At 37.3% G+C, this 14,471-nt stretch overlaps 1 protein-coding gene across 10 annotated transcripts in view; it reads left to right on the top strand.

The window, feature by feature from the left end:
- EPS8 (epidermal growth factor receptor pathway substrate 8) overlaps nt 1-14,471 on the top strand; it is a 187,222-nt gene that overhangs the window by 76,789 nt on the left and 95,962 nt on the right. For 4 of the 10 annotated variants that reach the window (XM_046011269.1, XM_046011268.1, XM_046011267.1 and 1 more), the window contains one exon: nt 5,581-5,748. The exons of 4 other annotated variants lie outside the window; for them this stretch is intronic. In XM_046011269.1, coding sequence (XP_045867225.1) covers nt 5,710-5,748 — 39 coding nt within the window. In that variant the 5' untranslated portion in view covers nt 5,581-5,709. Of the gene's footprint in view, nt 1-5,580; nt 5,749-9,433; nt 9,518-14,471 lie in introns of those variants that run through there. 2 more of the 10 variants (XM_046011270.1, XM_046011275.1) reach the window with 2 other exon arrangements.

Genomic DNA, 14,471 nt, shown 5'->3' with positions numbered 1-14,471 from the left:
TTTACCATACCAAATAAACCTAATTATATTAACATCTCTCTTTTGTAAGAGGAGACATAAATCCTTTGAGATTTTCTGAGGGCCCCCTGGGAAACTTAACCATCAATTTGACCTCAAAGACTTTGGGAATTTTGTCAAAAATACCAAAAGGTTTGACTAAATGGGATCACAGATGACTGTAAAATAATACTTAGTTATCTATTTAACAAAAGTGAAAAAAGATTTTAAAAACAAATACAGAAAGTTTCTCCATTTTAAAATGGAGAAAACTCAGTTTTCAAGTAATCAAAGACCTGATAAAGACAACATGAAGCACAGGGAATTATTCTAAGACCACATACAAGATAGATTACTTAAAAGGTAAAGAAAACTCAAGAAATACTGGTGTTTTTTTAAGCTAACTGTTTATTACTTAACTGCTTTTTTATACTATGCTGTGTCCTGTACATGCGTTATTTCATTCAGTGTCTCTAAAGAAGAAACTATTATTTTCATTTCGTAGACAAGCGAACAGACTTCGTGGAGTCACTTGGCCAAAGTCGTATTGGCTGTCAGTAATAGCACTGGTATTTGTACCAGTTTTACATATGAATCTGAGTTGTTGACAACTATATTCCGTGGCCTGCATTAAGGATTTGCTTGAGGTCATGTGACTAAACTGTAGAGGGGGAGAGAAGTTAGGCTTTTAGGTTTCCAATCCGTGGCTCTTTTGACCATCACATTTAACCTCTTGACACAAGTTTATTGGCTCTGTTTTCCATGGCTCCATGTCCTGAATACAAAGGAATTAGATACTCGTGTTGGAGTTGTCACTGCAAGGTCTTGAAACTCCACACTAAACAAAGATTGACAACAGGCTTGGAAGATCAATATTTTATTCACTGAAAATAAACTTGAAAGTAAGTCTTAGTATTTTGCCCAACCAGGGTAAACTTTCATTGTATTAACTCTTCAGCCAAAGGTGCCATATCGTTACATATTCTTTTGCCTGTGCACACTCCAGTCCCGTGATATTTATCAAGTTAAATCACTTTTAAAATGGATATAGCCTCTGGCCATTTCCTATCCGTGTATCACTGAGACATTCAGCTTCGGATCCTGCTGTAGGTTTGCTGCAGTGTCTTGTCTTTCTATGACTGCCGTTCCATGTGCAGCCTGTCTGATGGAAGTGTCCTCTGCCACCCCCACTTATCGACAATATGTGAGCTTCAAGGATCACTGGATGTGCAGATTTAATTGCAGGTTTTATTTTTGAAGGATGACAGAAGCTATGTCATTCTAACAGCTATTTATACAGCTTTTTCTAAACTGCTGCTCTGAAAACATGCATTTCATTCTGTCTATTGTCTTGCTTCCCGATTTAATTTTTCAAGGCAGCTTTCTCAGTTAGCTTGCTCAAGTGTATATATGATGATTCTTCGCAGTATTTCAGTAGGTAGAAGCTTTGAAATTAAACTTGGGCATTTCTTCTGATTTTCTGATATGATAGTACCTTATGAGTGTTTGGAGTTCATGTTCTGTATTTGCTGATTTGCCCCCCACCTTCCTCCGTGACTTTCTTCCCAGTGCTGTAGCACATGATTGTACTTTTTAGGAGAGGGTAAGTCTCATTACTTAGCTAATGTGATAATTTCTTGACTGTATTACAGAGTTATGATAAAAAAAAATACTCTGGAAAGGATTAGTAGTCTTAAATGAAATGCCTTTTTCTTTCCAAATGGCACTTAAGATCGTAAATCCAGAAGCAGTCCATGATTTTAATAAAACTAAGTAGTCCTCTCATTTGTTTCTCTTTTTGTAGAGTTTGACTTTTTGTGGACAGCACAGGTTTGGAAGATGATATTTTAAAAAATGCTGTTTTACAGGGAACACCTGTCAGTTTTTTTTTTTTTAACCATGTATTTTTTTAATTTTATATTTTATTTTATTTATTTTTAACACCTTAATTTAATTTTTTTCAGTGTTCCAAGATTCATTCTTTTTTTTTTTTAATTTGTTTATTTTCAGCGTAACAGTGTTCATTGTTTTTGCACCACACCCAGTGCTCCATGTAGTACGTGCCCTCCCTATTACCCACCACCTGGTTCCTCAACCTCCCATCCCCCAGTCCCTTCAAAACCCTCTGGTTGTTTTTCAGAGTCCATAGTCTCTCATGGTTCATCTCCCCTTCCAGTTTCCCTCAACTCCCTTCTCCTCTCCATCTCCCCATGTCCTCCGTGTTCTTTGTTATGCTCCACAAATAAGTGAGACCATATGATACTTGACTCTCTCTGCTTGACTTATTTCACTCCGCATAATCTCTTCCAGTCCCGTCCATGTTGCTACAAAAGTTGGGTGTTCATCCTTTCCGATGGAGGCATAATACTCCATCGTGTATACGGACCACATCTTCCTTATCCATTCATCCGTTGAAGGGCATCTTGGTTCTTTCCACAGTTTGGCGACCATGATCATTGCTGCTATAAACATTGGGGTACAGATGGCCCTTCTTTTCACTCCATCTGTATCTTTGGGGTAAATACCCAGCAGTGCAATTGCAGGGTCATAGGGAAGCTCTATTTTTAATTTCTTGAGGAATCTCCACACTGTTTTCCAAAGTGGCTGCACTAACTTGCATTCCCACCAATAGTGTAAGAGCATTCCCCTTTCTCCACATCCTCTCCAACACACGTTGTTTCCTGTCTTGCTAATTTTGGCCATTCTAACTGGTGTCAGGTGGTATCTCAATGTAGTTTTAATTTGAATCTCCCTGATGGCTAGTGATGATGAACATTTTTTCATGTGTCTGATAGCCACTTGTATGTCTTCGTTGGAGAAGTGTCTGTTCATATCTTCTGCCCATTTTTTGATATGATTATCTGTTTTGTGTGTGTTGAGTTTGAGGAGTTCTTTATAGATTCTGGATATCAGCCTTTTATCTGTAGTCATTTGCAAATATCTTCTCCCATTCCGTGGGTTGCCTTTTTGTTTTGTTGACTGTTTCCTTTGCTGTGCAGAAGGTTTTGATCTTGATGAAGTCCCAAAAGTTCATTTTCGCTTTTGTTTCCTTGGCCTTTGGAGACATATCTTGAAAGAAGTTGCTGTGGCTGATATCGAAGAGGTTACTGCCTATGTTCTCCTCTAGGATTCTGATGGATTCCTGTCTCACGCTGAGGTCTTTTATCGATTTCGAGGTTATCTTTGTGTACGGTGTAAGAGAATGGTCGAGTTTCATTCTTCTACATATCGCTGTCCAGTTTTCCCAGCACCATTTATTGAAGAGACTGTCTTTTTTCCATTGTATATTTTTTCCTGTTTCGTCGAAGATTATTTGACCATAGAGTTGAGGGTCCATATCTGGGATCTCCACTCTGTTCCACTGGTCTATGTGTCTGTTTTTATGCCAGTACCACGCTGTCTTGGTAATCATAGCTTTGTAGTAAAGCTTAAAATTGGGTAACGTGATGCCGCCAGTTTTGTTTTTGTTTTTCAACATTTCCTTAGCAATTCGGGGTCTCTTCTGATTCCATACAAATTTTAGGATTATTTGCTCCAGCTCTTTGAAAAATACCGGTGGAATTTTGATCAGAATGGCATTAAAAGTATAGATTGCCCTAGGCAGTATAGACATTTTAACAATGTTTATTCTTCCAATCCAAGAGCATGGAACGGTCTTCCATCTTTTTGTGTCTTCTTCAATTTCTTTCATGAGTGTTCTGTAGTTCCTCGAGTACAGGTCCTTTACCTCTTTGGTTAGGTTTATTCCCAGGTATCTTATGGTTCTTGGTGTTATAGTAAATGGAATCGATTCTCTAATTTCCCTTTCTGTATTTTCATTGTTAGTGTATAAGAAAGCCACTGATTTCTGTACATTGACTTTGTATCCTGCCACGTTACTGAATTGCTGTATGAGTTCTAGTAGTTTAGGGGTGGAGTCTTTGGGGTTTTCCATATAAAGAATCATGTCATCTGCAAAGAGAGAGAGTTTGACTTCTTGCTTGCCAACTTGGATACCTTTTATTTCTCTTTGTTGTCTGATTGCCGTTGCTAGGTCTTCTAATACTATGTTGGTCAAGAGTGGTGAGAGTGGGCATCCTTGTCATGTTCCTGATCTCAACGGGAAGGCTGTAAGCTTTTTCCCATTGAGGATGATATTTGCTGTGGGTCTTTCATAGATAGATTTTATGAAGTTCTTTTGATGTGCATTCACTGAGCCAATTGGAATGCTGGCACCTTCCGAGTCAGGTGAAATGAGGAAGCTCTGAATGAAATCTTAATAATGATAGGAAATACTGGTACAATATGCTGAAAGTTTTTATTTTTCCTGCCTCCCAGAAATTCTTTTTACTTACTGTGCTTTGGCAGAGTTCGTTTAAATCAGAATTTTTCAGCATAAATCGAAGTTTCTATGAAAAGTCTTGTTTCATAATTTGTGATGTGAATTGACAATGTCCTCATAAGCAACTAATACTTTTTCCCTTTTTATCATAGATTTCCTGACTATTCGGTGATTTTGTTTTTCTGAAAATTTACCATTTTATGTTGAAAAGTGTAAAACTGCCATTTACCATGTTTTAGCCAAAATCTAATTAAGTAGATTTTCTGTTTTTAACTTTGAACTATGTAAATGTTCTAGAATAGACCTGAATGAGAGCTTACAAATTTGTCTCACTGATCTCACCTTTTTACAGGTAAGGAAATGGAGGCCAAAAGAGGTTAAATTACTTGCTCAAGGTTACAGAGCTATTAAGTGGCAGACTTGGTGCATTAAACACCAGCCTTCAATTTCTTAGTATTGAGGTCTTTAACTTTTCTACTTGTCTTTGGTTATAGGACATGAATAGAAATGAGAAATCACTTTTTTTTCACCACTAATTTTTTTTTTTTTTCTTTTTGAATGTGATTGCCAAATAAGAGTGTGAGTTACTGGAACTGTGTGGTAAATCCTGGGTTGAAAATGACATTTAAAATCCATAAACAAATGAATTTCTGTGGTGTTTCCCTGAGTATAGACCTAAATTTTGCCAGTTTAAGGTGAAACTACCATTTACCCTTATTATATCTAATTTTGCAGTTCATTTTTCTCAAAATTAGTATTTCCCTAACTTAAGAGACTTAAGCCATCTGTAGGCTTGAAAATTTAATTATGCTACCACTCTTCTAAATAACTTATGTTAAGAATGAATATTGTTGGTCCTACTGTGTATATTTATTCATTCCAAGATGTGTCCATTATATTTTTTTCCACCTTTAATCCAGATTGTGTCCAAACAGTAGCTCCAAAATGATAATGACTCATTCAGTCTTTTTTCATAAGAACAAGTTGGTTTTTCATCTCATTCACATGTCATGCATATTTGTTCTATTGCCTATAATATATTAATAATTTTATATTATTCTCACCAAATATGAATTATATTGCACTGCTACTTCATCTTTAGGCAATTTGTTAAAGCTTTTGGTTGATTGTTCTACCCACATGAATTTAGCTAGCTTAACTTGTATGTAATCAAAATTTGGCAATATGCAATTTAGAATTTAGAAACTTCTTTTGGATTCTCATATTAGTAACATACTAGTTTCTTTTTTCCATTAAAAAAGAGTTATAAAGTCAGAAGGAGTAGAAGGAGTGGTTTACAGAAGACGAAGCAGATGGTGGTTCTTAGGAGAGGAAGTAATGAAAGACAGACGAGGAACTGTGATTGAACTGAAGATGTACAGGAACTGCGAATGAAGGAACTGAGAGTGAAGTTCTGCCATATTTCCAAGGTGAATGTATTGTGACACTGTTGATCCATTCTGCTTGCCTGCCCTAATAACATATGTTAATGACTTCCTGTCATTGCGGATCCAATGGTCTTACTTGATACGTTTTGCTAAAGCTTATCTTGTCTGCCTCTGTATTTGTGGTTACAAAGTGTGGAATGTAGGACAAGGTTACCAGTAGAGAGGTGTGGGTGTCCAATTTCCAGCTTCCTTCAGTAGTTACAGGGAAACTTGCAGCAACCAAATCTACTGTGTTCCAAATATATTTCTCATAGCCACGTCTGGTAAACGGCCCTATTGTAGAAGGGTGAGACAATCAACAAACACTCGTGAGCCTTGCTTAGACTGGTCCCACGTCTTTGGCATCCTCGGTGTGCCTATGAGTGAATGTGGTTTCAGTCCATTTAGTTTTTTATTAGTATTCTTTGTAATGGTTAGTTATATACCAACCTGAACCAGATTGATCTTTTATAAAGCTGTCATTAACATCTTTACTGATGGTTTAGAACCAAAAGGTATATCAAAATTCTGTTACTTGGACCATGGGACAAATACAAACAAGGCTCTTGGATATTTGGTGATTCCCTCACCGTTCTGAGAGAGGAAATTTACCAGAAGTAGCCATAAGAAATATTATGTATTTCTTATATATAGATTTGGTCATAGATTTGGTTGCTGCACATTTTTCTAGGACGATTGAAGGAATGGAAATTGCATACATACATCTCAACTGGTAACCTTGCTCTCCAGCTGGGAATTAAATGTACCACTTAACTTATTATTAGGAAAATGATTGTCTTAGAAGTATCAATGGCCTGTGTCTAAGCAGCAACATATTTGGCATATAGCAAACCCATGGACCTAAGAAATGATATCATTAAAAAATGGGTCAGAATCGGGATACCCCATAGGATCCCTGTTGGCTTTCAAGTTCAGCGAGACAATTGAAATGTGCTAGAATTTTGTGATTATAGTGTTCATTTTGAAAAATACTTTCCCTTGTGCTGCTGATCGCACCAAACAGATATTAGCACTTTTCAGTGTTCTCCCCATTGGTTTCAAAGCTTTATTATTTTTCTCTTCTCACTCCTTTAATAGTGCTGCCCCATATCCTGTCTTTTTGTTTATGATGCTCTTCTGTTGCAGTCTGGGGTCCTCAGGATACAAACTCTGAGATGGAAACTACTGTGCTGGAAGTTTCTTAGAGAGTGCTCTTTGGGAGCACCTGGGTGGCTCAGTGGATTAAGCCGCTGCCTTCAGCTCAGGTCATAATCTCAGGGTCCTGGGATCGAGCCCAGCATCGGGCTCTCTGCTCCACAGGGAGCCTGCTTCCTCCTCTCTCTCTGCCTGCCTCTCTGTCTACTTGTGATCTCTCTCTCTGTCAAATGAAGAAATAAAATCTTTAAAAAAAAAAAAGAGAGTGCTCTTTGGATCACTCCTGTGGAGAGGAAGGGAGAAACCAGTATTGGGCAGAAGGAAAGTTAGGCTTTTGTGCAGATTTTTTTTTTTTTTTAATTTTTAAAATTTATTTGTCAGGGGGAAGAGAGAGAGAGAGAGAGAGAGTGCACAAGCATTAGGGGCAGCAGGCAGAGGGAGAAGCAGGCTCTGCATTGAGCAGGGAGCTTGATGTGGGGCTCAATCCGAGGACTCTGGGATCATGACTTGAACCAAAGGCAGACGCTTAACGGACTGAGCCACCCAGGCGCCCCTTTTGTGTTGGTCTTCATGGAGATCTAACCCAACAGAGAGTTCTGAAGCCCAGTGGCTATTCACCACTATCTCCAGTTGGGGAGACAGGGCCAAGTCTTTATAGTCCCCATGTCAACCAGTCTTTGGATGTGGGCTCCATGGGAAGGGAGCAAGGGTTTCTGTGAGGAGACTCTTTAGCCCAGACTGTTCTCAAGAGAGCTGATCGCTGAGGGCTGTCTGCTGGCAGCTGTACGGCAGGGGAATAAATCATTCAGTCCTGAAAGGGGATCTGGGTGGCACATCACAGTTTCCACTCCATCTTTTTTGCAAGGGTGCTAGAAATGGTTCACAGTGGCCTGGGGATGGGTCAGAATTTCCAGCAATAAGGAGTTGCAAGGGCAGAGTGGTCAGAAATAGCAGAGAGGGAAAGTTGGTATGGAATCGTTGCTACCATATAATTGAATTCCTGCATTGATTATTGTTTTTCTATGTAAGTCTAAAATTCTATGTATCTGTATCAACACTATTCTCTTTTTAAGTTATAAAACTTAATGAGAACTCTGGTGCTCCATGCAGAGAATGTGTATATCTTTGCACATAAGTTCTGTATGGTTTTTGTAAAACCTACTTTTTTTTAGTTTCCTATTCCTTATAGGCTTTTTTCCCTTCCTTCATTTCTTACTAATAATGCTTTGTTTTTTTGTCTTCGTATTATAAAATTAGTTGAGTGCTAAATTTTCTGTTTTGGTATACTTGTTAATGCCCAGTCACAGGAAATCATTTTCTTACATATTTTGTAATTTCTAAATTATAGGCTCATCTTTAGTGGGGATTGTTTTTCGGTTTTGGTTTGGTTTGGTTTTTCTAGCTTGTTGAGATCCCATGTGGCCTTGTTTATGGAGTGTTACTCTAAAGTGGTTTCATGTTTGTTTCTTCCAGATACTCCAGGGATATCACAAGCACAGAACCCAATTTTATCTTAATTTCTTAGCTTGAAGATTTCCATATGAATTCAGACTTCAAAACTGTTGTGACACAGACATAGGGATTTTAATTCCTGGTTGTAGCATTTCCCCTGCACTTCTATCCAGATTGTCAGAGACAAGTTCCCTTGAAGTCTTATTAAGACGGTGGGTGGATTTGTTCTGTTCTCCTCATCATTTTTTAATGTGATTGCAGCCTTTTGAAAATAGCTCTGGTTTTATGAGAGGGACCTCACCATCGACTTTATACCTTGTGTGCCTGAGATCTCTTCTTCTGTTCATACATGGCCACTGAAGTACAGTTGGGTAGGTTGTATCCCATGTTGAGAAAAAGTAGGGCCAGAAATCTAGCCTAACTCTTCTCCTGAGAGAGTACTTTCTTCTGAGCTCCTTACTTGAGGGGGCATCTCCTTACCAATCTCTGTTAGACTTGCATACTAAAGAGACAGCCATGATCCTTCCTGTAACTGGCTGTAACCAGGCTGTAACTGGCGATATTTGCTTTTGTGCATACCACTTTGGCCATTGGTTCTAGATTTGGTTTAGTACCAGCAGATTTTCTTTATTGTAAGTAAAGCTGTGTATTTATTTTAAAATTTTGTTATACTCATTTTCGTCTTTTTATGTGTCTCCCGTGGGAGGTCTTCTTCATTAGCTCATTTAACCATATTGCCGTATCTGAAATTCCTACAAGTTACTTATTAACCACGATTCCTGAGATTCCTCCTCTTTACAGTGGGCATAATAATAGTATCTGTGTATTAGTAGTATTAGTTTGGAACACCTAATAATTTTTCAGTTAGTGTTAGCCATATTATTTGCACCATTTAAAGCTTTATCACCTTAGGGAAGAGTTGGACATGCAGTAGTGGTTGCGTTTACTTAGTTAACAAGAAGAGGAAGTCTTAGTTAACGCCCTAGAGAAACCAAAGGAGAAACTTTGTTTGCTACAGTACAATGCTGAAACTGAAGCTTAGAGTCCCACCCTTTCTGTTGATATGCCGAAGGTCACTTGGCACCAAGAGGGAACTGAGAGGAATGTCCTCTCAGTATTGCCTGAAAGATCGCTTAGAGGAGTCTTGCCTGGATTGTGTGAGTAGGTAAGTTGAGTTTGTGAATATTTACTTTGCTAAGGAGGGCTCTCAAAGGCATAATTATTACAGAGGATATTTGTAGACCTTGAAACATGCAGTAATACTTTTAGTCTCAGTTAGCCTTTTGACAATATTTTAAATTCCCTTTTGGTATTCCAAATGGATTCTGAACTTGTTGAAATTGGTACCTCAGCTTCCTCAGCGTCCTGCCTCCTGCCTCCTGCCTCTTGGGGCTTTAAAGGATTTCCTTCTCTTAGGTCATGTGTTTAAGACAAAAACTCCCCTTCCCCCCTAGATTATAGGTATGAAGAAAGCTGTTGACTAATAATAGTTGGGGAAGCACAGACATAACATATCAAGTTTTCTTGAAATTACTTTTAAATTACTCTGATATGCAAAATACTGTGATTATGCTATAAATCTTAACTGCTTTGGATTACTTATACAATGTTAGTTTTACTATGAGAATTTGCTTATTAACCAAGTTCAGTTTTCTTAGGTTGTTATTGGCTTTGAGTCCACAGACTTAACACTGCCAAATTTCTGTGTAAACATTTTGCTTGGTGAATATGTGTATTTAAAGGTTTTTTTTTCTTCCCCAAACCCACGTATATTAATGGAACTTGTAAACATTTAAATAGTCAATTAATGGAAATTTTTAAGGAACAACTCTTTTAAAAAATTCAATTACATAATTATGTTGTTTTAAATATAAAATTTGAGCTTAGCGAGAAATTTACATAATTCTTATATAGAGATCTATTTTTTGTAGCCTTTATAGATTTGTTACATTTAATTTTACTCAGGAGGAGTCTTTCCTTGTTCTGTTACTGGTGATTAAATGAGAGGTTAAGATTTATCCTATTTAAAAACAAGAGTTAATATTGTATCGTAATAAACTAGATGGAGAACAAAAGTAAATAACTGGTTACATTCTGATTTGGTGCTGGGGAATGTAATGCATTCTTGAATTCACATGCCATGGTTATGCCTGCATTGATCCTTTTTGAAGTACATTCTTGGAAATGTTGATTTTCCTCTAATGTGTCTGTTATTGTATTAGGACTATACCATAAGGAACATTATTAATTCATACCAAAAACTACCCATGCAAGCATCATGTACGTAGCTGTTTGGTAGCATACATAGGTGAGGTTCCTTGGAATGTTTATGGCTTGAGTTATTCTTAACCCTGTTGCCTTGGTCAGCTTTGTAGGCAAAATTCTAAATCAAGTGTCAGTGTCGGGTTCAGTGTAAATCTCGTATGTGCTCTGGGAATGGTATGTATTTTGTCCTTTGACCTATTCTCACCTTAAGGAGGATATCCGTGCATCTCTTGTACCTGGGGTGTTTTATAAGTGGTTTCTGTTTTTCTACAGATAGGCTTGGAAACACTTTCTTCTGTTTAAGTGAATTATATATATGAGAAAATGACTTTGGAGAGGATAAGACGTTTATACTCATTTTCTATATAATTCTGAAATAAATTGTATAGAGAAGTTTCCTTTTCAATTTATTTTTCAGTGAAATCATCTTTCTTTAATTCATCAAGCTACTGCCTTGGAATTTTAAGTGGACAAAAGTTAGCTCATTGTATTTTAGATTTTAAATAATAGTTTACTTGAACTGTGTAAAATTTTTGTGCAGATGATATAACAAAGTAGATTTTTTTCTTTTTCTTTTCTTTTTTTTTTTTTTTTTTACAAAGTAGATTTTCATATAGTCTTTTGATCATTTTCCCTGTAGGATAATTCTAATTTAGTTAAACAATTATTCTTTAAAAATTCTTAACTATTTTAAGCATGCCTGGGTGGCTCAGTCATTTAAGCCTTCAACTCCTGATTTTGGCTCAGGTTCTGCCTGATCTCAGGGTCCAGAGATTGAGCCCCACTTTGGGCTTTGTGCTGGGTTTAGAGCCTCCTTAAGATTTTCTCTCTCCCTCTCCTCTGTTCCTCCCCATTTCCCTGCCTTGAATCTTAATCTCTCCCTCTCTTAAAAATTTTTTTTTCCTTAAATTTTAGATTTTAGGTTTGTGTATGTATTTTTAAATTTTTCATGAAACTTTTTTTGATTTTTCTGCTATATGAAAATATATATTTTTTAGTTTTTAAAAATTTAATTTGTGTGTGTGTTCCAAATTCACTGTTTATGTAACACACCCAGTGCTCTATGCAATACGTGCCCTCCTTAATATCCACCACCAGCCTCACCAACCCCCCATCCCCCCTTCCCTCCAAACCCCTCAGTATATTTCTTATTTTAGTTAAAATTTGTGACATTTCTGTCTTATGTATAGACTTTATTAACTAGATTTAGAAAAAAAAAACAACCAAAAAAAGTAGTTTCGGGACTATGATTAGAAGAAACTTGTGGTAGTTTTAATTCTTAATATAGTTTCTAAAAATTTTAAAGCGATATGTGAAATACTATCTCTTTGTAGTTAGCAAGGTAAAATCTGATCTGCAATGGAATGTATATTTCTTAAGCTTGCCTTAGACCTTATATGAAGATTTATCCAAGAAGGCCTTGCTTTGGGGAGCATTGGTATACGGTTTCTTTAGGGTTAACAATATGTTGTGTCAGCTATGTAGATGTAATTCATAACCAAATTATTTAACTTTCCTAATTACATGATCTTAATGATCAGATTTAAATATCTGATAATATTATTATTACTATTAGATTGCCTTCTATTCTTTTATTCCTTCATTGTTTCTAAAAATATACTTCCCTCTGATTTTGCAGGTAATTTCTTTTTGTTCCACTATTTTATATAATTTGCCAGACCAAATGACACAGTTAGGATCCATTAAGTAGAGCTGTGAATATCAATCTTGGACACAAAGCTGAGGATTGTTGTTAGGGAAAGCCCTCCTGCTGCTCTTGCTTGGCATTCCAAAGACTCTGAATGAAGTCTCTTAACTTATTCAAAGCCTGGATTTGTGAAAGCCAGTTGGGCTCCCTTTTACCCATTCATAACTGATGTTGTACTCTTCTGGTTTAAAATTGTCAGTGGCTTTCCCATTTCCCATCAGATAAAATTCAAAATGTGTTATGTAACTTATTTTTTTAATATTTATTTTTATTTTTTTAAAAGATTTTATTTATTTGACACACACAGAGAGAGATCACAAGAAGGCAGAGAGGCAGGCAGAGGGAGAGGGAGAAGCAGGCTCCCCGCCAAGCAGAGCCCAGTGTGGGACTCTATCCCAGGACCCTGAGATCATGACCTGAGCTGAAGGCAGAGGCTTAACCCACTGAGCCATCCAGGCACCCCCAAAGTATGTTATATAACTTATTATTTGTAGTTTGTAGTCGTGTATCTTAATCCCTGAGCCGCTTGATCTTCATGCTTTTATATATCTCACATTTTCTGCCTTTTTCTTTATTCATGCAGCAATTAGAAAGTCTTTCCTTCATAATCAAAATTCACATCATCCTTTAGGTCTGCTAATCACCTCTGTTAAATTTCTCCTGGTTCCTTCTGACAACATTGAAAGTAATCTGTTTTTTTTTTCTACATTTTCTTAAGGTGCTTCGTATTATATCTTTTGGAAGTTATTTTTACATATGTTACTATATATATTTAAAGATTTTTATTTATTTATTTGTCAGAGAGAGAGAGAGAGATAGAACAATCAGGCAGAGGGAGAAGCAGGCTCCCCACTGAGCAAGGAGCCCAATGCGGGACTCAATCCCAGGACCCTGGGATCATGACCTGAGCCAAATGCAGTGGCTTAACAGAATGAGCCACCCAGGCGTCCCTGTTATATTTTTTAAAGATTTTATTTATTTGAGAAAGAATGAGAGAGAGAGCGAGAGCATGAGGGGGAGGGAGAGAGAATCTCAAGCAGACTCCCCGCTGAGCTCAGAGCCTGATGTGATGCTTGCTCTCCCAACAGTGAAATCGTGACATGAGCAGAAACCAAGTGTTGGACGTTTAACCAGCTGTGTCACCCAGGTGCCCCAACACATGTTATAATATTTTACAACTCCTGTATAACACTGCCTGACTTTAAATGTTCCACTGAGTAAAGGCTCTTACTCTGTTACTAAGATGGGTGTAGCTGGTTTCGTCACATTTCTCCTATTTTTCCTTGTATCCAGTAATGCTCGTAAATATTTGGTGACTGAATAAGTGGAATGACATGACAGTGAGTTATTGACCACCAGACATTTTATTGCTCTGTTGGTATGGACATGTGGGGAACAGGGAGAGCAGTTAGGGGACTAAACAATTATGGCAAGGCTGTCTGAATCTGAGCTGTCCCCGGAGCAAAAGCTGATAAACCTCAAAGATGCAGTTAAGAAAAAATTTAGATCATGTTTAATGGCTCACTACTGATAAAACATTGAAAAAACAATCTTTTGTAGATAAAGACTTTGGGTTGATAGGAAACTGAAGAGTAACACTGACCTTGTAGACCATGACTACAGTTCTGAGTCAGAGAACATCTGTCACGAGTTTGTAGTTTGGGAATGCATACAGTCAGTTCAACTTTAATGCTTGTTTTGAAAATGGGAGTTTCTTCCTACGTTCTGGGTACTGGGGAACAATTTGAGGATAATGTAAATTACACGTTTGTTATATGTGATTTTATTTGAGAAAGAGGAGGTGACAGAGAGTGCTCCCTGGTTGGACTGAACCTCATAGGAATACATAAAATGCGTATGCACAGACCTCAGACATCCTCCAGCCACCTAACTTCATTTCACATTGTGAGCCACAAAGACCTCTATCTTGTTTTATAATTTTTCCTCCACTTTCAGATAACCCTTTATCTACCCTTTCACAATAACTAACAAGCTTTAACCCTTGGACAGCCAATTCCACAGGCAAACTTCAGATCTTTTTCAAGGTCAGATGCCATGTTTATTGTAGTTTTTACTGATTGTCTAACTACTTAACACATGTAAAACTGTGTTGTGATATTTATTAGGTTCTTTTCTTTTTTATGAA

The sequence above is a fragment of the Meles meles genome, chromosome 7 (assembly GCF_922984935.1).
Source record: "Meles meles chromosome 7, mMelMel3.1 paternal haplotype, whole genome shotgun sequence".
NCBI lineage: Eukaryota > Metazoa > Chordata > Mammalia > Carnivora > Mustelidae > Meles > Meles meles.
Note: the sequence above shows the minus strand (reverse complement) of the source record. Positions and strands in the feature narration are given on the sequence as shown.